This window comes from Clinocottus analis, unplaced genomic scaffold, assembly GCF_023055335.1.
Source record: "Clinocottus analis isolate CAN_PGR_092001 unplaced genomic scaffold, fCliAna1.0.p SCAF_8, whole genome shotgun sequence".
Taxonomy (NCBI): domain Eukaryota; kingdom Metazoa; phylum Chordata; class Actinopteri; order Perciformes; family Cottidae; genus Clinocottus; species Clinocottus analis.
In genome coordinates this window covers 6,847,115-6,872,282 of record NW_027176240.1, presented here as the reverse complement: position 1 = coordinate 6,872,282, position 25,168 = coordinate 6,847,115, and the positions used below count along the sequence as shown (strand labels likewise).

Below are 25,168 nucleotides of genomic sequence, written 5' to 3'. Positions count from 1 at the left end.
AAAATGAATGAATAAAGCTCTCCTACATGTCATTTTTTTTAAAACAAAGATTGAAATAAACTGCAGTGCCTGGTGAGTAAATGCACAGCTTCTCTCTTGACAGAGACACACACTTATTGTTTCTGCTGCAGGTATTTAATGAACAAAAACAAAAATAATCTAAAAACAACTCTTACAACGGTCTTGAGCGAGGCATTGGCCACGCACAAGCACATGTGTACTTTGCCACATGGATAATTGCAATCAGCGGCAGAAAAAGGGCAAATTGCACTCATTTGCAACACTTTAGCTGCAATATCATTAGCAGCACATCTATATATATATATAAAAAAGACACGGGTCAATAAACGGACCTTGGGTGCTGGTGAGTGAGCTGTGCCAGAGGGACGGGGTGGGTGTGGGTGTGCTCGGGCTCGGGGTCTGCATCGGACTCATGGAGGAGTTTAAGCTGTTGAGGACGGCGTTCGGTGCAGCAGAGTTGAGGGAGTGGGCCGCCGACGCTCCCAGGAAACCTGAGCAGAAAAGAAAGGAGGGAGCAGGAGATGAATAGATCAGCGGTGGTCCTGTCAAAGCACACAGTCATTTTTCAAGCTAATCACACGTTGCACTCGGCCCTTCAAAAAATTATTTTGGTCTACCAGCTATTCAACTGGAATTTCATCAAACTTGTCATCAACCAGACGGCAAACAAGAGGAAGAATTTCTTGAATTTCGACAAGGCCACGGATGCTAAAGTACATATCTCGTATGTCATCATACCCAATAAACCCATGCTATTGAGAGCACCAACAATGTGGCGCTTTTACCCCAAACACAGCGTATGAAAACAGAAAGAAGCAGGTCTGTGGCTTTAACAAGGGGCTAGTTTGGCTCCAGGAATAAGGCCCAGTCTTCTTCTGGCAGACTGGCCTGTAATCTGAGGAAAAGAAGCATGTAGCAATTACTAAAGGCCAGGATGTGGCGGTCCACAGCGTCACCCCCGGGCACTGGGTTTAAAATGAGACAGCGAGAGAGCTTCTACTGCACCGGAACTTTACGGCTTATTGTTTTTTTTTGGGATCAATTTTATCTAATTTTTATTAATTTAATTGCAACATCTCATTTCGGTGGGGACTCAAGAACATACAATAGAATGCTTTTTGAAAATGTATTATCAAAAGAAAATGAAAAAGAAAATTCATATACAGACAAATACAGACTTAATATCATTGCTCACATGGTCCTTATAAACCCACGGTGGCAGATATTCAATAAATAAACTTATGATATTATGAAACTATGGTCGTAGTACTCCTTTCTTAAACATTGGGAGAAAATGTAATATAATGTAGATGTGCTGTGGTCAGCATTTGATCATGATAAAGATACACAAAACAATAAAAAAATCTATTGCTGGCGTGTGCTTACAGCCGTGAGCTACTTCCTGTCAGTTTATTCCCCTATCTGCTTTTCCTATCTCTACCGATGCCATTACTCACATGCCCTCATTTCCATGTTCTCAAAGTCAAACATCATGACCGCTAAAATCTGATACATGGAGTTTTACAAAAACTAGACTAAATGGTATTAAAACCCATTAAAAAGTCACCCATGGAAACAAATTGCCCTCTTCCAGACTGAACTCTGTGCCTTCATGTGGAGGACCACAAACTCCTACGCCAGTTATCACCGTTTATCACCCTATGATTCATGAGCTCCCCATTCATTCAAAGTGGCGCAACTAAATTCAAAAGTGAGCTTATTTTCTGATCAAAGATTTGCACATCTCATACATATCTCGCCATAATTAATATACCATCGTGGTAAGGTCAATCCTGCAGAAGAATAAGTCCTCCTACTGTAAAGCACATACAGATGATGGCGCCATGACTCACTGGCTGTGATTTATGTGGATGTTGAAAAGATCTTCGTCTCCGATTAAGAAAAATCAATCGCACTCTGGGGTTCAGTTAACCAGGTGATAACAGGCGTACGAGGAGAACTGGCTCAGAGATAGCTTAAATGGATGCGATCTCTCCGTGTGTGACGGCTACAGATGCGAAGGACGTTGATGTATGAGGGCATTAGCTCCCCTGCAAAGACATTTCATCTTTAATGCATTTGCGGCAAAGAAAAACAGAGGGTCACTTCTTATCTTTCCACACCAGTTTGTCTTTCCCCCGCAACGTGGAAAAAGTTGTACATTCTTAACAAGTTGGACAGCGTCATACCCAGATTGCTCAGCCCCAGGCCAGCTGAGGCCAGGATGTCCAGGCCAACGGGGCAGATGAGGGACGGGATGCTGGTGGCGGGGTTCAACGCCACAGAGGGCGAGGACGACGACGACACCCCGTTGCTCTCTAGACCCAGGAGGAATTTTCGTGCTTCGTACATGTTCACCGCATTCCTCTCCACACTCTTGACTATGACAGACTGAGAGGTGATGGAGTAAAGAAAAGACAGGGGGGGGTGGAGAAGGAGGTAAGAGGCAAATGTGAAGGAGAGAGTCAAAGGAGGAGGGAGGGTAAAGGCGTGAGAGAGAGACAGAAGAGAAAAGGCAGGGGAGTGATAGATATCATAGGGAATGTTGGCACCAGAGGAAGGGAGGGAAAGGGAGGATGAGGGGGAGACAACATGAAGCGGAGGAAGGAAGAGGGAATTAGGATAGATTGGAAAGATAAACATTGATGTAGTGTGGGAGAGAGACGGAGACAACATTTGAGAGAAAGCATTTTTGAATTGCATAACATAGAACACGTCGGCCTTCGATAAGATTGAAGAGAATATGAGGCAACGCTTGTAACTCATTGACTGTTATACCATACTATTAACAAATGAAGAATTATAAAAACAGGAAAGAGAAATGACTTCTACATTTTCCACATTACCAGAAACCCCGCTCTTAATAAACTTCAAATAAACACGGTAAGTGAGCACAGATTACGTCCTGGCTCTTTGCATTTTGCCATCAGTCTCCGACACACACACACACGCACGCACGCACGCACGCACGCACGCACGCACGCACGCACGCACGCACGCACGCACGCACGCACGCACGCACGCACGCACGCACGCACGCACGCACGCACGCACGCACGCACGCACGCACGCACGCACGCACGCACGCACGCACGCACGCACGCACGCACGCACGCACGCACGCACGCACGCACGCACGCACGCACGCACGCACGCACGCACGCACGCACGCACGCACGCACGCACGCACGCACGCACGCACGCACGCACGCACGCACGCACGCACGCACGCACGCACGCACGCACGCACGCACGCACGCACGCACGCACGCACGCACGCACGCACGCACGCACGCACGCACGCACGCACGCACGCACGCACGCACGCACGCACGCACGCACGCACGCACGCACGCACGCACGCACGCACGCACGCACGCACGCACGCACGCACGCACGCACGCACGCACGCACGCACGCACGCACGCACGCACGCACGCACGCACGCACGCACGCACGCACGCACGCACGCACGCACGCACGCACGCACGCACGCACGCACGCACGCACGCACGCACGCACGCACGCACGCACGCACGCACGCACGCACGCACGCACGCACGCACGCACGCACGCACGCACGCACGCACGCACGCACGCACGCACGCACGCACGCACGCACGCACGCACGCACGCACGCACGCACGCACGATTTTATGGGTCTGCCAAAGCTACGGGAACGCCGGGAGCACCGAGCCTACGACACGCATTTGGATGGGTCTTTTTGGATTACTGCTGTCACCTCGTTAAAACGGTTTCTCAAGAGGCTCTGGGCCGGGCCGTGTTTACACTGGCACCTCAGCATCGGTCCCCACAGGCCTGTCGGGTTTGGGCACTCAGCCCTGGCTCGGGGTGGGACGTGGGCACCTCGCAGAGACAGGCAGGACTGGGCCAAGTGTTGAAATATGATTAGGAAGAGTACGGAGTACGACAGTCGACCACGAGTAACATCAGAGCTTGGCATTGAATATAACGCAGAGTTTGTAAATCCCAATATAATATGGGAAGGACATATTTCACGATTTAAATTCTATTTATTAAAAAAAAAGGGAGGATGAGCGTAGCTCAAATTTACGATGAAAACAAGCAAATCAAACTATTTTTTAGAATAGGCGGAGTGAGTCCATCAGGTGAAACATGCAGGCTGTGATTCCCCGCTGTGACCGACGTTGATTATGCCAGAACTCCGTCTCAGTGTTGGTATGGCATGATTCCCTTTGCTATGAGGTTCCAGTTTTTACTTTTAAATTTCATCAAATGGCAATGAAATGTGACAGGGAACTATATTTTACTTCAATGTCATGCTGTGACGTTTGACGGAGAGTAATTCCTCCATGGAACAGAGGCCCGTTTGTTTCTTTGGAGTCATTTTTTCTCTCTCTCTCTGCCTGAGACAACGTTTGAACATGTGGGACAGCAGCTTTGTTTTCTCACGGTGAAGTCAGGATATTTCTACCCACTCCTTGTTCTTGTGAATTCTATAACATTGCGCCTAAAAGAATAGCTGTTTATGCTGCCAAATACAGATGTCTGGGTGTTCCAAGTCCCAAAAAAAAACATCTGTTGAAAACAGGGATATTTGAGTGTTTCACAGTCACTACGAAATTGTTCCAGTTTTCACGACCATCAAAACAACAATAATGATGTTTTACTTGTTTTCAGCGCTTAAATAGTTCATCATGTTCTTTCTAGAAGGCTTATTTCTTTGTGAAGTTTCTGGCAAATAAAATCTGTTCTGCACAACGTTGATATAAAACGATTATATTAAGATGGCCAGATGGCAATATACAACAGCATGCCTATTGTGTGTGCGTGAGGGCATACATGTGCACCTAGCGGTCAGTTCATGGACAGTTTGAAAATACGGTCACCTTATTATACGTATATACTTTTAAATGCCCCTGAAAATGCTCAGTAAATGTTCAAATATTCAAATTTCAACCTGATGAGCGTGCAACAATAACAGTCGAGGGAATGACTAATGTTAATAAAATGTATAATCAGGGCAGCATGAATGCTTGTGCAAAATGTCAACAGCAATCCATCTTATAATTGCTGAGAAACTTCAGTCACACGATCAAAGTGATCGTGTGACCTCACCATCCATAGAGCATAGCTGGAAATCCACTGAAACTGAAATTATAGGCCTGGTTGTCATACCTTGCTGGGTTGTTTTGGCTTTGGTTTAATACTGATGAAGACATCCAGCTGCTCCATTAATGCTGTGATACACTGGGGCTCCACCTCAATGTCCTCTTTAATGTCAAACATTAACACCAGAGGCAAGCAGCCCTGTGGAGCAAACACAAAATGAAAAAGTATATCAGCAACATTTATCGTGTAAGCTGCAGACTAATATCTCTCAGAGCTTGGCTAGTACAGTATAACATCACCGAGTCCCTATATTATAGGCTATTTCTCATAACAGTAGTAAACTTCCCTGTACACTATATTATTTGAAGACCTATGTGTTAGGCAGGCCAATAAATGCAAGATGCACTGCTGGATTTCTACCACACAGAGCTTGGGAAATTCCGCCAAGAGCAATCTGTTTTGCATGATCACCACCACAAGCACCACAGACGTCTATATTTTGGGCTGAGTGCGGGACAGCGCTCCTATTGTGAGTGGGTGTAATTAGCAGCACAGTATAGAGGCCTGGCTGGCTCTGACATGGCCTGAGATTGGAGCTGTAATCTACAGTCTGGCTGGAAGAGGACAAATCACACAGTACACAAGCGACTCCTCTTTCTCTCCCTACTGTAAGTCCTGCGTTGCTCTTTATTGCCTTCTCTTCTTTCTCAACCACCTCTCCCAACCCAATGCTTTCTATGCTTCCCCACTCATGAATCAACTGTTTTTACGGCCTCACTACAAACAGACAGTGAGAGGCTCAATCTTGTCCGTCCAGACGTAGAGAAAGTCATGTTTAGCCACTGCAACAACTTTGGCATTTGCTAAATGTCTTTGGGGCCAAATGGGAGACCGCAGACAAAGAAGTCTCTGGCAGAATTACTGCCCAACGTTACGGATCTCCAAACAGAAAGCCGAAGCCGTTTACAGCCCGAGATGTCTCGGATGCACCAGCTCAGCAGAAGCGTTTTAGCCAATGGCAATTAAACCCCCATCACTTTTACACATTTTTGAAACAAACATCTGATTATGTTCCTGAGTAATTCAGATCAGGGTAGCCTCGGCGGTTACAGGCAACAAGACAAGAATAACCACAGAGCATTTTAAAATAAAATGTGAGGCGCTTCCTCTCGGTCCAGAAAACGGTAATGTGCCGACCTCTGAATCACAGTCCAGACTGTAATTCAACGTTTAAGTCCACCAAAATCGACTGTATAAGCAAGCCAGAGCATTATCATTACACCAAGAAGGATCCTCTGTGTACTGTCAGGAGTCAAGCCAAGCGGACGCAAATGTGTGTGTGTCCATCTCACATGCAGGTATGTGGCTATAAGTCACGCGGGCCAACCTTGAGTCGGCTGCACATTGTTGTATAAGTGGACGATTCAGCAGCAGGAGCAGAGCCAAGCAAATCCATCACAAGGCTACACAAAACCCCAAAAGGCAATCATGGTTTACTTCTTAAACCCCATCTCAATACCCACACATCCTTCACACATCCTATGATGATGTTAGTGAAACAATGATGTCTATTAAAGTGACCACACAGCCTGTGGAATCTGTATATGTAAAGAATATATTGCCAATGCCGTCTCTTAACCCTCAAACCAAAGCTCAGCAGTTAAAAGTACTTATTTCCAAGCAGCGCATGTCAATAAACACACAGAAGGTACACACCATGAGGTACTGCCGTGCCAGGCAGACTGATTCAATGGTGCCCTGAATGTAGACTGTGGATTTCTTCTGGGGGCTGTTGGGGTCAGGGAAGTGGATCTGGGCTCCCGTACGCTGGGTGATGTGCTTGATGTTGCTGCCATTGCGGCCCTTCATGAAGAGGTGGTGCTGGGGTGCAATGTCCAGGTGGGTGGTGACGGAGATGGTGCTCGCCAGGCTACCAGCCAAATGCTCCAACAGCAGAGCCGTACCTCTCTGGGGAAACAAGGATGACAAGCTAATGTAACAGGTAATATGAACATATAAAGAAAATCCACAGATCCTTTAATGAGACAGAGTGTACATTCATTTCTTTGAAACTATGACAAATCTTCAATGTATAGGGCTGCAACTACCCACTATTTTTTAATTCAGATTCATCTGATGATTATTTGTAATGTTAAATTGATTGTCAGTGTTTCCCAAAATGACCTTCTCAAATGTCTCGTTTTGTCCACAACTCAAAATATAATCAACAACCATGCTATCAGAGTATCAGATAATAGCAATTTTTATAGTTGATTTACTTTTAAAAAAAAAATTGGTATTTTTGCTCAACCAACAGTCCAAAACACCCAAATATTCAATTTATTACAACATAAAAAGGAAACAGCAAGGCTAAAACTTGCAGATGTTTTTCATTTGTGCTCGATAGATAAATCATTCAAACCATTAATCTAGTATCAACATTGCTGTCTATAAATTCTTTGTCAATTGCGTAATTTATTATCACCACTGCACTCAACATTCATTTTGTATTATAATAATGAGGGACAATATAAAATAAATGTTTTCCCACTCATTATAGATGCATTTAGTTGGAGTTAAACGATTAAACAATGAGTATAATAGACAATTTATGGACTTCTCACAAAAATATCAAACAATAAAAATGAAATCTTATAAAGATGTGACAAGAAAGTTGGAACAATATTTAATTTTGATCAATAGTCAGACCACAAAGTTGTCAGTTAACAAGGCGGAGCGCTGGAGCTATGTTGCCTTTTTCCCCCCACAGAAAACACCAGTTTTTGTTCTGTATAATCAATGGAAACTATTATATTTTCCACTGCATCTGCCGGCCTGTTGAACAACCTCATTCCTTGCCGGCTCTGCAAACCATCACTTGGCCCAGTAAAGCAAGCCATTTCCAGCGTGCAACGATAATCCACACACTGCGGCCAGCACAATACAACAATCACGGCGGTTTTGGCAATGGAAGGTGCTCCCAGTGTCTCACGCCACCACATAACATAGCACACATATTCCTCTAATCTTCTAGCCTTCATCCGTCATACTTCCCAATCCCGACTGACCTCTCAGACCTAACACACACACTACACACACTCTCACTCATTTAGGGGCCATCCTTCTGCATATGTTCATGTGCACATGTGAACTTTACACATAACAGGGTCCACAAACGCACACTAGCATGCGAATAAAAATGAAAGTGCACTAGCACACATGCATGAATAACTGCAGGCATGAATACATGCCAAATGCTCACTGGCGAACAGAACTGAGCTCCATATTGTTAACAGAGGCCCTGTAGTGGGAAAAAAAGTGAGTTTCTTGGTATGACTTGGCAGAGATGATGCGATTAGCCACAACTCCGATACCAGTTGAGGAAGTACATCTGTGTTCGTACATAAAATATACAGCATGTTTATGCACAGTGGAACCACAGTAAGAAACTCTCAAATCTCCTTGAAATAATACTCAAGAGAGTCTCCCTCCTCCTGGAGAGCTTAACCAGCAGCTGTCCGGTTCAAGTGACCAAACATCTCTCAGCCCCTGTGGTGCTGAAAGTAATGAGGCACTTAAAACGAGAAAAGTGAGGAACGCTGACAGTGTTGGTGGGCCTTGACGCGGTGCAGCTCTGGAAACCTTTTCTCGGTCTGTGGCTGGCCATGTTAACGGGCGGAGAAGAATGAGGGTATTAAGTCAAATATTGTTACACTGAAATGACTGACAAGGAGCGCCGAGTTCAGGGTTTGCTTAGTTATTCATGCAACCTCAACAGGACACACGCCGGATGTTGCAGGAGTTCAAACTACAGCCTTTATGGTTTAGTCTCTTTATAATTTTGCTCCAATTTTGAAAAAAAAGGGAAATGCAAACTAAACAGAATTCATATTGTTGCTGTTGATCAATAAGTACTGAAGCTGTTGGCTTATATGAAACACAATTTAGCACTGAAACAATAAATTGACAGAAAACTATTAAAAAACAATCTTTACTCAACTTATTTATTTATTAAACTGCAACTTTTATTCATTTTCACTGTTTAATGTTTTAATGAAATGTTCATAATTGTTTTTAAGTCTTGTTTTTTTCTGCATTATGTTTTGATGGTTTTATGTGAAGCACTTTGAATCGCCTTGTTGTTGAAATTTAATTAATAGACTTGCCTTGCCTATTAATCATTGACGTCACCCATGAAGCAAGCCTGCACATTCCAGCTGCTAAAATGTGATTTTCTGCTTTTCTTTTAATTCATGCCTTTGTAAATGTTTTTACATTTTGGGCACTGAGCAGTCACTCAACTATCCAATATTCACTACAAAATGAAGAGACCCTCCCCACCTTGACGGCGTTGGCGTTATTCTGCGAGCCGCGAACCACCCCGGTGGCCCTGTAGAGGCGAGTCGGGGGCTTGAAGGAGACTGTGAGGCTGTAGGTCTGCGAGATGTGCTGCACAGTGGGGGAGCTGGGGTCAGACTGCATGATGGCGGGAAGCTCGAAAGACAGCACGAGAGGAAGCAGCTCCTGCAATATGGAGGGACGGGAGGAGAGAGGAAAAAAAAGGGAAATGAGAGAAAACCACCACCATGCTGAAATACTGCAGTTATGATACGTTTGATAGCTTATCATTATGCTGCCAGTGCTGCTGCCAGGAAATAGAGAAATAAAACATTCCTCAACAAAATCATAAACAGGCACTGGATCACATTGTGCTGTCACTCAGACTGATGAAGACCATTTGGATAAAAACACAGAAAAGGGGAGATTTATTTACATAATGTAGAATGATGTGAACTGACACACAGACATAACAGCAGTCCCTTGAGCACAAGGTGGCAAAACTTCACCTGTCAGCTTAAATAAATCCAGACAAGTTAATCAAAATGAGGTCAGCAGTGCCGGCAATAAGAGAGGCACCCTTTGTTACTATATATGCAACAGATTTAAACATTATGGCTGCCGTCATTTAGAAATCAAACAAAAGCCTGACTTTAAATCTTGTGTTTACCAGAGATACGCTTCTTGGAAAGTATGAGAGCATGAAAAAGCATTACAAAAAAGTGAGAAAGAAATCTTAGTCGGCAAAGAACAAAGCCACTGATGAGTTGACGAAGAAGGGGGATCCTTCGTCTATGGACGGCTCATTCACAGACACTTATTTCAAATCACTGAATCAAACCTCAGAATCAAACGGTTATCAGTTGTCGTCAGTTTTAAAATCGCAGCCAGTCATTTAAAACAAAAGAGATGCAGACGGGAAGGGCCTCGCTTCATGCATACACATACTTATGCATGCATGAGAGAGAAATTACGAAGGCACACACCCATACATACACACACACACAAACTGAAGGGAATGTACATTTACACACTCACAAAGACGAGAAGGAATACACACACGCAGTGTTATCCAAACACTGAGTCTTGGGCACAACGCCACTATGGTTTTGCCTGCCAGTGAAGGGCAAGCAGCATGAATTGCTCTGACCAAAGAAATGCTTCCCTGATCAGTCCCATATGCGCTTGGCCTTACATGTATATCACGTTTCAGGACTCGCTCTCAGAGGGCTTGAGAAATGTAGGTCAGCACTGAGGGAAACGCAAGAGAGGACAAGCACAGCAGCAGGAGTCAGGCGCTGAATGAAGAATAGACTGATTTTTATGTTGGAGCTGACCTCAGCTTTATTATTAAAAAAAAAAAAAAAGTCATACCTGGCAGATATGAGTTTCACATGTATTCTAACTGAAAGCACTGTTAGAAAGCCTCAGCTCTCCTGACATAAGGGTGTGCGATGAAGAAAAATGAAAATATCTTCGAGGTACAGCAACTGGCCAGAGTTTTCATCACCTGCCCGTCGGCTCCGCCTCGGAAAGCTCCAAGAAATCCCTCGAGAATCCATCACCTCAACAACCGACTTGTTTCAGACTCAAACAAATCTCTACCCGAGAGAGCCTCAGAAATACAGTAGACCTTACAAGTTCGCTGGAGTGGGTTAAAGGGACATTTCATTCACTGCTAATGCACCAGGGAGAAGGAACAACCTCAGCCACTTCTGGTTCCAGGAGAGACGGGGGAGGATGTGGTCCAAAAGGCCACCCAGAACCAAAAACACAACATACTGTCCATTGTTATGCACTGGCCAACTCAACATTAAAAAGGGTCAATAACTGGAAAAAACCCTCCTGCATTTGACAATGGGGTGTTTTAATATCGAAACAATACCACAGTCAAACATTCCCCTCTCGTTCCTCTTTTTAAAACCGATTTAAAGAAATGGTTTGAACTTTTTGTAATTTTTTTTTCCTTCTTGGGGAGTGATAGAGGATCGATACCACTCTCATGTTAGTCAGTTCAATATGAAACTGGAGCCGGTAGACAATAAGCTTAAGTTAAAGCAACAGTTTGTCTTTTTACTGTTTTATACAAATTAAACCAACAAGATAGAACATAACAATTCGTCAGCTTTGCTGGTGGTTGTCTTTGACCTTTGGAGAAAGGCCAGGCTAGCTGTCTGGTCTTCATGCAAAGCATCTTCTTACTCCGGCTTCAGACAAAAATTTGATTGGTATCAATCTTCTCATCCAACTCTCAGCGAGACAGTAAACAAGTGTATTTCAAACTATTCATTTAAAGCAAAACTGGTGCATAATTACACACCTGCCATTTAAAATAATGGCACTTATTAGCCATCGCTAACATTTACTAAGAATCAGTCAGTACACACAGTGCATAGACTTTACTTGTGAAGAATCACGTTTGACAGTTTGCATTGTCAGTTGTCACTACTGACAAAGTGAAGAAACCATTTCGATGAAAAAAAATCTCTCCAATATAGAATGTTCCCTTGCTGCATTTGAGAAAATTGCCTCCGGGTTCAGCGATGTAGCTCAAACATAATTAAAGCTATGTGTGGAAAGGCTGTCTAGTCGTGTTTAAAAGAACAGCAGAGAATATTTCTGGGTATCGCAGGATAAGGTGATTATCAGAAGAAGTCAAGTTGACAGAGGGAAACCTTTCTTTTGATCCACCCTCGTCATCCGCTGACTGTGTGTTCTTTGGAGGCCAGAACAATCTTTGTGGTACTCTACAGCTTATATTTTAAACCTCTTTCTACAACACTGCTACGGTTGGGTTTGATTATCCCTTTTTTCACCCGTAGCAAAAAAAAAGTAGACGACCTGGGTTGTGGCTGGCTGCTTATGAAAACAACCACTGAGCACGGAGAGGAATGGGTCTGCGTCCATGCAGACATTTGCCAATACACACTGTGCAAATATCCAGCATGACCTTCTCCCGTCTCCCTATTCCATCGCACACACTTCACTTGTTAGTTTTGGTCAGTCCAGAGTGGAGGAACGTGTTCACTGTAGACGATCGCTGCGGTGTTGAAATACACCAAAACGTTCAGGGATGTAACACTTCACACGAGCACAGAGGTCCTGAACCCACAGAGCTGAGGCTGGAGGTCAGGCTTCCAGTCAGACCAAAACTGAAGTTGAAGAAGAGGCTAGAAAATGAGCCGGAGGGGCTGAGTCTCAGGCATGTATTTTACAATCGTTCAAAGGAAGTGGTCTGGGAATAGATTAAGAATGGTGCTTGTGGCTTCAAGGACACAATTACCTACTGCAATCCTGGAGCTCTCCATCACTGCAACCCTGTCTCCCCAATTGGTAGGGTTAGGTAGAGAACTTTCCTTCCTTGAGTCTGATGTTTTAGTGGTGGAGGAAGTCCTTGTTTTGAGCAAATAAGTGAACTACGAGAGGATTTGAGACTGTGATGTATGTAGAGTGTGGTTTAGCCTGCCATTGGCCGTGTATCTCACGCTACATTCTTCTCCACTATCTTCTCTATCCATTTTTAAAGGGCACTGTCGCTACATCTTGTGCTTAACGGCGCCCAAGATGGGAGCGATTGGTTTGAAGAAATACAAACAAGCCAGAGCGGTTTTGCTTTCGACCAGAATGACAGTGTGTCGAGCCAGGCCTTTTAGTAGCGCTGAGACAACGCTGTGGAGATACGTCTGGCTATGCAAGACGAGAGGGAGTCAGGCAAGCTAATGATGGAGCGCAGATAGAGTGGTTCAATGTAAAAGCAGGAGACGGGCATGCGAAGCTTCAGTCCAAATTTGGCTAGGGGAGTGTGGCCAACAGAGATAAGAGATAATGTGGGTAGAGTGCAAATATAAACAACAGAAGCTTTCATGACTAGCAGTCCAACAACAGCAGCCTACACATGTATTAATTACAGCGATTTCATCAAATGCTTTGCTGTAATTATACTGTCAAACTACAGCCAAGAAGTATCCCTCCTCTCTGTTGCTTGTGTTATTTTGCCATGCATTTATGAAACAGAAGTGTAAACAATTAACTATTTCATGAATAAGCGGTAACATTGTACTCTCAAAGTGTCAGGACACTGAAGTTTGACACATGAAATCCTGATGCTGTCCAATCTGACTGAACTGCTCACAGGATAGTGTGTGCAAACTGAGGTAGTCGTATATTTAGCAGAAATATGACAGGACCCGCACAGAGTAAAATTGGTCAATACTAAAATGAATCACAACTGTTAGAAATACACATTTCAGTGGTCCATAAAAGGTCCAAACTACAAAGTAGTTCCACTGTACAAGTCTGTAGAGAATTTAGCGAGAAATATCCCTTTAAGATAAAAGGCTGGATTCCAACTTACCCTTATTTTTACTCGAGCTGCCTCCACTCCTCCTGGCTGGCCTGCGATGGACACCTGTTCACAATAAAAAAAGAACATATGTAAATCAGCATGCCAGTTCAAACCCACTCCAAGATAAATAATGGCTCAGATCATTGCATACAATTGCACTTCATTTCAACGTCGAAAGTAAAATCCAGAACAAACGGAATGAAAAACGGCAAAGGTTTAAAGGCTTCCTCTAAACTCAAATCAAATTCCTTTTTGTAGCATATTTCCAGGCAATGTTTTTTATTCTTAAACCACATCACTACAGTTACCATGAATCTAACATTTAAGTGACAATTGAAGTTTTCTTTTTTTAAAACAACCACCGAGATCAAACGCCAGATTTAAAAAGGAACAGCGTGGAGGATTTATTAGCATCTAGAGGTGAGGTTGCAGATTGCATTTAACAGAACGCGCCCCTCCATTTCCAAGCATGCCGAAGAAGTACGATATCTTCCAGGCCACGTAAAACTTTGAATGGCTCCATCTAGAGCCAGGGTTTGGTTTGTTTGATCTGGGCGCACCATTTCTTGATGTTACGGTATTTTAAAAAGTTCAAAAATAATCTCATTAGATTTGTCCTGTCTTATTCTTTTCCCTCTTTCTAATAGGCAACTGCTCACCTTGTAAAAACCTCAAAAAATTATTAAAAAAATAAATGAGAAAGCCGAGCAGCCTGCTTCATCTCTGGCTTCCGGTACTTCCATACAAACAAAACACACGCATGCGATACAAATGCACACATGCACTGGAAGTGCTGTGAGCATCAACTTATATATTTTATAAATTAAAACGACTGTTAAGCCTCATGTTAGCGTGCTGAAATATTATTGAACAACATCCTGAATCCTCCCAACTCCAGTGAGAAGATAAGGTAAGAAGCCACTTCCATTGATTTTCACGGTTATCTATATTTACTTATCCACACCACTGCACTTCAATATGCTCTGTAACTAAAAAGGCTCTGCTGCTGCCAGTAAGCTTTTGAAAGCAGAAAAAGAGACAGCTTGGGTCTTGGGCCTGAAAAGGAGTCTCTTGCTACTTATCAGCCTGTACTTGCATCATAGGAGAAGGACTGGAGGGAGTCGAACAGTCTGAGATACAGAGTACTGGCGGCTCTACACACTGCAGAATGATACCTTACTATGCTAAATCCACAGAGATAAGTTGAAATCAGTGAAGCAGACTTTTAAGAATATACTAATAAAAGCGCCTGACAAGTGAATTTACTGGCTGCTCTGCTGAACTCCTCACACTACACTTTCATGGCAATTACAACCGGATCATGCTGCTCTCCTACACCGAGTCCAGCCAAGACACGACGGCTTCCTCTGGGTTGGCCAATCACAACAGCCAGCTGGACCTACTCTCTGCAACCTGACCAGCCCGAGACCCCGTGGCTAAAGGTTCAGCGTGACACAGATCAAAAAAACTACCTGGAACTACTTAAGCTGCGACTACAGAGCACAAATCGTGGACGGGTGGCGAACACTCCAGGCAGCAAAACGCAATGTAGTTACACTCAAAGTATCGATCGTGCAAAGTTGTGGTTCAAGAGATAAAGTAAAAAAAAAATATTTAACTGGGAGAACCGTTTGATCGATCGGCAGTAAACCGCTTGCTTCCTCCATCCATCCATCATGCCTCAGTGAAAACAGGACAGCACAGTATAAATCTATGTAGTAGCACCACATACCTGGTTGCTTTTCTCTGCCTGGTTGTTCCTGTTGGAGTCTGGGAAATGGATGTGGCAACCCGTCTCCTCCATCACCCTCTTGATGTTGTTGCCACCTTTGCCAATAACGTGAGAGTGCTCCGTGTGAGAGACGTCCATCTTCAGAGTTACCCTGTTACTCTAATGAGCGGAAAAAGGAAAGAGAGGGCTGTATTGCAATGATGATTGATAATGCTTGCAGGAGCTCAGCGGGTGGAGAAAGGTGCATGCACACTTCAAACACATTTCAATGAAAGGATATTTATAATCACTTCGTAGCGTCTCTTGGCGTCGATGGCTCTGCTCCGAGGAACTACACAAGTACTTAACCACATCAGTACCGTTACGCCTGCCGGTCGGGTTCATCATACAAAAGCACATGTGGATATTTTTTAATTAAACCAACTTGTCTGTCTGTCTGCTAGCTAGTAGCCAGTCAGCCACTAGCCAGATTGGTGGTTATTGGTTTAATGGAATATATTTTTGTAATACCCTATAGTTAAACCTTCAGTGTGGACCTGTGTCCACCCCTTCTGGCAGTGAGGGTAATTACAAAAACACTGTCGACATTTGCTTTTTGTATGCCCACCGGCTGATCTCATACAGCCAGCAGCTTCTCACAGCTCCAAAAACATCTGTGTAGATTTCCAAACCGGCGTTATTGAGATAAACTGATTCCCTACTGGGGATGACTTTCTCAACTGAAAAAAATATTAAAACTTAACAGCTTTTTAAAAAAAAGTTTTTGACATTAAAAAAGGATGATAAAGCTGGCGGCCCAAAACAAGATAGTCAAACTTCTGCTTTTAAATGGAATTAAGATTACAACAATTTTACAATTAAAACAATAAAGACGTGCCCTAGTTCAGGCAAAGAATAGAGAGACAAAGACAGAAATGACAAAAGATTAATAAACTGCATTTTTCCACAAAGCAAAAAAAAAAATTCAACATGATAGTGAAATCAAATAAAATGTCTGTTGATTATGAATGCCGTGTCACTGAGAGGCCAGCGCAACATCTGTCCCATTTATTCAAAATTAGTAAAAATATCCCAATCTTACAATTTCCCCTCTTTTAAACACTCTCACATGTTGCAGTCATTTCAAAGAGATGCATCAAAACACGCAGTACATTCAAAGAAACCAATCACACTATGACATAACATCTCGTGACAACGGCATATTAGATGCTTGTAAACTAAGCCAATCATGTGTTGTTCTTTTGCATTTGGCTGTTCAGAGTGCATGGGTGGTTGCCTGCCCCCAGGGGGTGCTACAGTGCAGTCCACACACCCCCCCTAGGTACTTTATTTCCTGTGTTGCCATGGCAATGAAAGCCCGCATGCACACCCGACGCAACCCACTGCAAGGCAAGGGATGAGTATCTGGAGAGATTAGTGCCAAGTTTGTACCACACTGCTGTGAGCAATCTGTCACTTGGACCAGCGGGAGAGCCGAGGTGAAATGCATTCGGTTCAAACTGAACACCGAGAGAAAGGCGAGAAAAAGAGGAGCTTGGGGAGAGAATTACACACATGAACACGAAGTCTACCTTTAATGTGACGAAGATGTTTACTGTACCTTTGTGTCAAGGACGGACATAATTCTGTCTTTGGCTTCCCGCACATTCTCCCTCTTCCCGCACACCTTGATGTGTGGATCTGCAGGGAGACATTCAAAGTGGGAGAAAGAGAGAGCATGTTTAATGCATGTTCAGAGTGTGTGTGTGTGTGTGTGTGTGTGTGTGAGAGAGAGCACCAACACTAACCCTTGTTGTATCCTTGAAGCAATAAGGTGAGAGAGTGGGACACAATTTCAATCCATTCAAGCAAACATGACACAGCAGTCTGGATGTGTCAACAAATTAGAGGGCGTCGGAGAAAAGCTTTGCAACAGTAATTGCTGCTTTGATATCTGCCAAGTCTCATTTAAGTCGGCAAGCAACCACATTCGGCGGGTGGGGGCTCTGTGGAATTATATTCAGGCACAAGCTGTCAGTCAGTAAAGTCGACAGGGACACCATTAGCTGGAGAGAATTGTTCTGCTGCAATTTAGGCATTTAAAAATACCGTCATGTGACGTGTATCACATTTTTTTTTCTCCCCCTGCACCTCATTCAGTGACTGCAAAAATATACAGCAACTCATTTTTCAGCATCTTTCATGGTTGCACATGACTCAGCACGTCTACATGTGTTCTTTATCAGCGATCACACACACACAGCTGTCTCCTCGTGAAATGATTAGATACGAGCCTGCAGAAGAAACGGCCACATCCTAAAATTCTTGTATAAATACAGTCAGTGGGCCCACAGACGATCACGCTCGTAAAAAGGGGTCCTAATAGGTTGAGTAAACTGTGCTTCCAGAGCCTCTAAATACTTCACTGAAAATAATCAAACACTGCATACCAAAAACATTCACAGCTAATGCTTTTCTCTGTGTAGGGTTGGGTAAGCCTACATCTGGCCCCGCCGCATGCCGGACCCCTGGAGAACGCAAATGTGAAAACACATGAACTCGCGCATATATTCAAATGTGCACAGGCATGTACTACACACTCATGGTCCATCGCCTCTCTGTTTTAACTGTACCGAGCAGCAGGAAGTCGACTAAGCCCCCTTCCAGGAATACCCCTCCCCGTCCACACACTTACAGCATCCACAGTTGGGTTCAACTGGAGCAGATTTTGTGTGACTAAAGTCATACGGATGCATGTTTACACTTTCAAGGAGCAAAAAGTCTGAAACTAGAAAGAAAAAGAATGACGGTCCGAAAAAAAAAACAATTGCGACGCCAGGGGAAGTTCCCAATTCACAGAATGCTTTTGATGATGAATAATTCTCGAAGGCCAAACCAAGGCGCTCTCCACGGAGCTGCAAAATACAAGACGGAGCGGCAGAGCACGGGCTGGCAAAAATAAAATTCTGTTTTATAGGAGGTATCTGGTTCTGCTATCCATTTAATGTGCACTGGGAACGATGGGGAACATGGAGTGCCAGCAAACAAGCATAGATCCTGTTTAAAGTGTCACAGGGGTCAGGCAACCTCAGCACACACACACACACACACACAACCAAAGATCCTAGATCTTAAGCGTAACAAGGGCAAGGACTTTAAAAAAAAAACAAGCTGCAGTCTGAGACAGGAAAACAAAACCAAAGAAAACCAAAGGTTAAAGCAGAGAGAGCAGTTGGAGAATTATCTCCGTCTCAGAGCTGGTTACAGGACATTTTCACATCATACAGCTGTTGCTTTGGACAATAGAAATCCTCCACTTCCTCCTGCGGTACCATCTGTGACCATTAGAGGGAGTATAGCTCTTCCAGTGACGAACCTGCACATCTGGCAAACATTAGCTGGCCTAAACGAGTGTTGCAGTCGTGATGAAGAACACCCCCGCACTTTTAGAAATGGACTGCTCTTTTTTTTATGATTGATTATGGAATAAAAAAGGAACACCTTTGGTCTTAATGTGGCACACACAACAGCTAGAAAAGCAAAAAAAAACAAAACAAGAGAAGTCTTGCAGCTGCACAATGTGAATGTTTTCAGTCGCACAGATTTTACATAGTTCCACTTGACAGAGAAGAAACTTTCTGACCCGGAGCTCCGTGCTGGCAAAGCAAAAGCATTTTTCCAGCCGAGGACTACATTCGAAAAATACCACACAAATGAAGGGAATTAAGTCCTTTTGGCTCGGCGTTTCTCATTCAAAACATCTGCAGATATATGGACATGCATACTTGGCAGGTAGGATGAGTGTTAAGATATTTTTCACGCACAAACAAAAATCTTGAGCCAGACTTTTAGAAATAAAAAGATAAAGACAATCTCAGAGTATTGACCGCTCTGTCACCTGGTGCTGGGGTTGCAGACCTGCCGTGAGCGATACGGCTCCTCCAATCACCAACACTGTGCTGATGACTGCTTGCCCTCGGGGGCTAACAACTAGCCTTATCACACCTGTGCAGGTGGCAGGGACAGCCAGTCAGCCGCAGGCGATAAATCAAATAGAGGAGCTGGCATTTCGATGGAGTGTGGCCGTGTATGGGGAGAGGTTACAAACGTACATATCCCCACCATCCACATCTGCTGCTATCCTGCCGAGCGTAACCGATCCCAGACTTCACATGAAAGACCAGACTAATGCGAGACATGGAAAACTAACACCCACGAAAGGAGTATGATTTTAGATTAGAATCATTCAAAACAACTACATCATCAAGCTAATTTAAGGACAGAGCAAGACTGCTTTGTGTTGGTCATATCAACAGAAAGGGACGAAAGAATCTCTAGTCATTTTTAAAAAAAATAAATAAAAAAAAAAGCAGAATTAGTCTATATTCAGGTTGTTAAAACACAGTCAGCTCATCATGTCTGTTCTCCCACAAATGCACTCGCTCATAAGACGACTAAGTGATTAGACAACATTCTTCCCCTCTGCTCCTCTCTGTTTACGCAACAAAGAGAGAAAAAAAGAAAAAAAAATCAAGGGTCATTTTGAATATTCGTACACAGAACATCGTTTCCAGGTGGTATTGGTTTTGTGAATGAACACTTGGGATGGATGGTTGTATGTAAATAGCTTGCGAGGGCCTACAGTTGATTAAGTATCTACGGGGGGGAAATGTTCTGATGCAACTCCCGTCAACTATTTTCCATACAGAGTGAGTGAGGAAGTTACATAACGTCATCGGATTCCACATCTGGTTTGAAGACGCACGCACACACGTATACACACACACTGGCAATTCTCCTGAGGACAACAAAGAGGGCACAGCTACACCTACTCCTTCAACCCCGACCACCCTCCCGGAAGAGCTTTAAATAACCATGATAGTGCTTTATTGGTAACAGAGTGCTTGAACAACTCAGCCAATAAATGAGGGAGCTTCGATACAAGCGACTCCCTCCTCCTGCTCCTCCTGCTCCTGCTCCTGCTCCTCCTCCTCCTCCTCCTCCTCCTCCTCCTCCTCCTCCTCCTCAGCAAAATGACAAATTCCTCCAGTACAGATGAAGTTTCATCTTTTCAAACTTCTCAAAGACATTTTTAATATGGAATGCAAGCGCAACCCTGAAATACTTCCCCCTTGACCGTCTGAGTCCAATGACTTTACTGAAAACATATTTCTGGTTAAAAAAACATTGACTCATAATCATTAACCCATGTTAAGAGGAAAACTATCCCAGCTATGTTGTTACCCGACATTCACTCATTTGGTTCAGTTTAGCTCTCGGTTTTGTTGCTACACAGAAATTACTTGAGAGCATCAGATACTTTTAAGGAAATTTAATTGAAACTTAAGCCTGAGCTTATGGACTTTGATACATGGCAAGTTCATTGTAGAAAGTAGATTCATAGATTCTGTCGGCACATCGTTCTACTACTCATGTCACACAAGGCAAAATAAAGAAGTCGAAGAAGTAAATGGATCAAGTATAAGTTGAATATGTAATTATATTAGAATATGTAATGTGAAGAAAAAACCTTTTTTGGACTTTGCGCCGATCTTCAGTTTGGACGGCCAGGCGATCTGCGTTTGGGTCTCATCCATGATCTGAAACAGAACGAGGGAGGGCGGACACCAATTTATCACAGATGTCATAATGGGCAGATAAAAACAAAAACAAAATACAATATTGACTTTTCAAATTCAATTCAGTTTATTTTGTAAAGCCCAGATTCCCAAATTACAAATTTGCCTCGGAGGGCTTTACAACATGTACACATACGACATCCCTGTCCCGGGACCTCAAACAGTATCAGGAAAAATGAACCCCAAAGGTTACAGGGAAAAAAAAAAACTTTTGCAAGGGTGGGAGCGAAGGGGAAACCTTCAGGAGAGCGAAAGAGCGAGTGGCAAATCATGACAATCATCTACACGCACGCGTACATGAATTACCATCAAAGTAAAAGCAGTGGCCTTGTATTGCATTTATGGCGTGCATCTTTTTATTTTATTTTTCATTTCGATTGAACCCACGTGGGCCGGACTGGGAGAACCGTAAGACACTCAGGTCTGAACTACGCCGTCTGGGAGAGATTTAAAGTACACCGCCTGTGTGCAGCAGTGATAAGATCCTCCCAATGCAAAATTAAAAAAAAAAATGCAGTTAACGCATGATCAAATGCTGTAGTCAGTATTATTTACTGTAGGATCTTGGTAGATCTATTTTTTCAGTGTCTTAATGTGGTTTTGGCTTAGCTTGGAGTGTGGAGAACCTTCACTGCTTCGCATTTACTGGGAAACATTAATTTTCTGACTTCAGAGAACATGAAACAAGTATTAACATCCAAAAGCCTTTCACGATGAAAAGTTGAAATATTCCAAAAAAAATAACCGTATTCATAAGTTATGGAACACTAGGGAACAATCAAAAGAGCTGCGAGTCCAGTTTCAAATTTGTCTGATGATATAAGCTCATGTGTCCAGATCTGGCTTTGTTTCCGCTCAGCACCCAAATCCTCCCTCCCCAACACCACCAAAGTACGAAACTAAAAAGAAAATCCACTGAGTACACTTGGATTTGGTACATGTGAAGGATATTTATGTGTGAGCCCTTTGACAAGTCTAGTCATCGTAACCAGGAGCACATGTACCGATGTAAAAAAAAAATGCAAACTGCTTGTAAAACAAAAGCAAAAAGCAAGATTGAGGAGCTGGTGAAGCTGCTGTCAGCTCACCTTGCTCGGCTTCCTGGCTACAAATCCACAAACACACCCCTTGAGAGACGTCTGCCATAACAAGTGGTTGATGTTATCGGGGGAGGGGAAAAACAAGGGGAAAAACTGTCAAATCTTCCAAAAAATGCGAAGCTTACATGCTCTCTGCTAATGGCTCCGTCCTCGATGTGCACTATACTTGTTTTCACAAGGGCCTTTTTGTTTGCTTTAATAATTTCCAGGGGCTTGGGTCTTTCAGAGCCGAGAAGAGAAGATACGAAGTTGAAGTTTGCAACGCTCCAGACAAGAACCCGAGGACAGCTTCAATCCATTACATTAGCAGCACTTAATATTCCTCGGTGGTCCAGTGCATTAAGCAACAAGCCACAAATGGGAAAGAGAGAGGGAATTAAGAGCCATCAGCACTAACAATGAAGATAGGATCTTGGGCTTATTAGCGCCGCAATTAACAGCCTTCATTGCGCTTTTTTTGTTTTGTTTTTATAAAACAATTTTCAAATCTTATCTGCTCTTTTTCCTTGCCAAATATCAACAACAGCCTGTACTCCTTGGGGAACTGGAGCACAGATCCAAAAAGGAAGTGCTTAATCCCCCCCATATGCTCTCCTGGAAGTAGCATGGTCTGTTTAGCATCTTTTACAACACATTCTGACGGCGCGTCTCACGTACCTGTAAAACCAGAGAGACGGCCCTGAAAGGCCTGATGTGTGCCTCTCTTCACTTTGCAGCTATAAACTCAGAGCCCATGATGGTTGACTGGGAGCTCTTTCAAGCCTCACTGATTTTTCTACAACATCCTATAAACACATAAAAATGGACAGCCTAGATGAGCAACGGATTGAGGCGCTTGGCCCCACCGTTCGGCCACCAGCAGACCAAGATGAACCGAATCAGTTTAACTTTTATTGAGAATCATTTGATTCATTAAACGCAAGCTGCAAGTTATCTTTTTTGAGCTCCTTGGAAAAAAACTGGATTCTGCAATCCTACAAAAAACTCCTAACTGATCGTTGTGAGCCAATAAAATCATTGCAAAACCCATTTGTACGACAGTAGGAGGGGTATTGCATTCTTCCTCCTCTCTTTTAAGCTGCTGGACCATGTTGTATATCTTTGGGCAATATCATTACGATCTAGCGGCAAAGAAACATGCTTCCAGTCATTTCCCTTCTTTTGGCTCTGCGTTTACTCACAGTTTCTATTGAATCATAGAACTAAAAGGACCTTTTACTATCATTCTGTGCGATAAAAGTAATGGATGTTTTTTATTTTCATACGATTCAAACTATTTAGTTCATATATATATATATATATATATATATATATATATATATATATATATATATATATATATATATATATATATATATATAATATATATAAAAATCAGATGAAAGAACAATAAGCCAATTAAATGACCCAAAGGGGGGTACTTTGACAACACTAAACATGATAACATGAAAATAGATAAGCTGTTTAGTCGTACCCCTCTGTATAGTGGACAATATTCAAATTTGAAAATCATTAGGTAATATTTAACCTTTTTTTTTTTTGGCAAGCAATATTTAGGTCAAAATGAAAATTTGAAAATAATTGTGAAAACAGCATCTGACATTTTCTTTCCGGACGTGCTGTACAGCTGACAATATTCAAGCACAATAAGCGAAGCGGGGCCCTTTTGCCAATACGACCCACCCAATGCGACCTTTTTATTGCTTTACGGCATTCTAGTTTCAAGTGTATTTCATTGTGCCTTTCATTGTGATTAAAGATTTTTTTTTAAATTATAGTTTATCACAGTATTAAATTGATACATGTTATGATCTGTTTTACTCTATTCATGTGTAGTGGGGGATAATTGCTCAAATCTATGGAGTTGTGGATTATTCATTAAGTATCAAGCCATTATTAAAGACTATTAATACAATAATATTGGCCATGATTCAGATCACACTATTATCCTTGTAAACAGGATGTTGATTAGTTCCTTAGTTACAGAAAATACATTCTATTTTCTGTAACTAAGGGACCAATCCATGTCCTGTGATCTGAGTCATGTGACTCAGCCAGAAGAGGGAGGAGTCAAGCCTTTGAAGATTTCAAAGGCACGTTGAGGATGTTTCTATATGTAAGAGTCCTCTGGAACAAGTTCTTCATGCTACTTTTACATTTCATGTAAACGAAGCGAACTTCTACTATCAAGATACAACTTGCACCAGTACTCAACCGACAATACCGTACTCAAGCAACAATACCGTACTCAAGCAACAATACAGTACTCAACTAACAATAACAGCAATTCAACTCTAAAAATGCAGGACCAGAGAATTGCTGCCCTTGAAGAGCAGATGGCCAACAAGGAACTCCAACACCAGCAGGAGAAGGAGAAAATACTCAAAGCTCTAAAGGCCGAGAGAGCCTCTAGAAAGGAAGCAGAGGCCAAATTTAAGGCCATGAAACAAGAGCTGATATCGTTCGACAATATTCACCATGGCACCAGTCCTACTGACGAGGTGCAGAAGCAAGAAAACCTTCCAACACCCGGCACAGAACAGCAGGAACTGATCAAACAAATTGTGGAGCTGGCCTTAAATAATACCGCCCTGAAGAATCTGATTAACACCAATGAGCTCAAATGGGAGGAGGAAAAAGGAAAAATGATTGGAGCTCTTCGGAAAGAGAGATTATTTAGAAAGGAACAAAAGGCGGAGAAGAGGAAGTTGGTGGACGATTACAACGCTCTCAAACATGAAGTAGACCTACTCAAACAGACGACAGCTCAGCTCTCTGCCAAGGATGACAAAGTCCAACAAATGGAGGTAGAGATCAAGCTCCACACACAACAAACTGTCGACCTGCAAGAAGAGATGACGCGTCAGCTCTCTGCAAAGGATGACAAAGTCCAAGAAATGGAGGTAGAGATCAAGCTCCT

General features: G+C 43.1%; 1 protein-coding gene across 1 annotated transcript in view; it reads right to left on the bottom strand.

Annotated features, from left to right (window-relative positions):
• The window catches only part of LOC137780187 (protein bicaudal C homolog 1-B-like), a 59,087-nt gene that overhangs the window by 10,613 nt on the left and 23,306 nt on the right, over positions 1–25,168 (bottom strand). The window contains exons 3-11 of the mRNA XM_068568583.1: positions 21,040–21,109; positions 17,131–17,210; positions 15,531–15,689; positions 13,808–13,861; positions 9,457–9,639; positions 6,832–7,083; positions 5,182–5,313; positions 2,211–2,412; positions 354–512 (exon numbers count right to left, since the gene is read on the bottom strand). Of these exons, the coding sequence (XP_068424684.1) occupies positions 354–512; positions 2,211–2,412; positions 5,182–5,313; positions 6,832–7,083; positions 9,457–9,639; positions 13,808–13,861; positions 15,531–15,689; positions 17,131–17,210; positions 21,040–21,109 (1,291 nt within the window). The remainder of the gene's footprint in view (positions 1–353; positions 513–2,210; positions 2,413–5,181; positions 5,314–6,831; positions 7,084–9,456; positions 9,640–13,807; positions 13,862–15,530; positions 15,690–17,130; positions 17,211–21,039; positions 21,110–25,168) is intronic.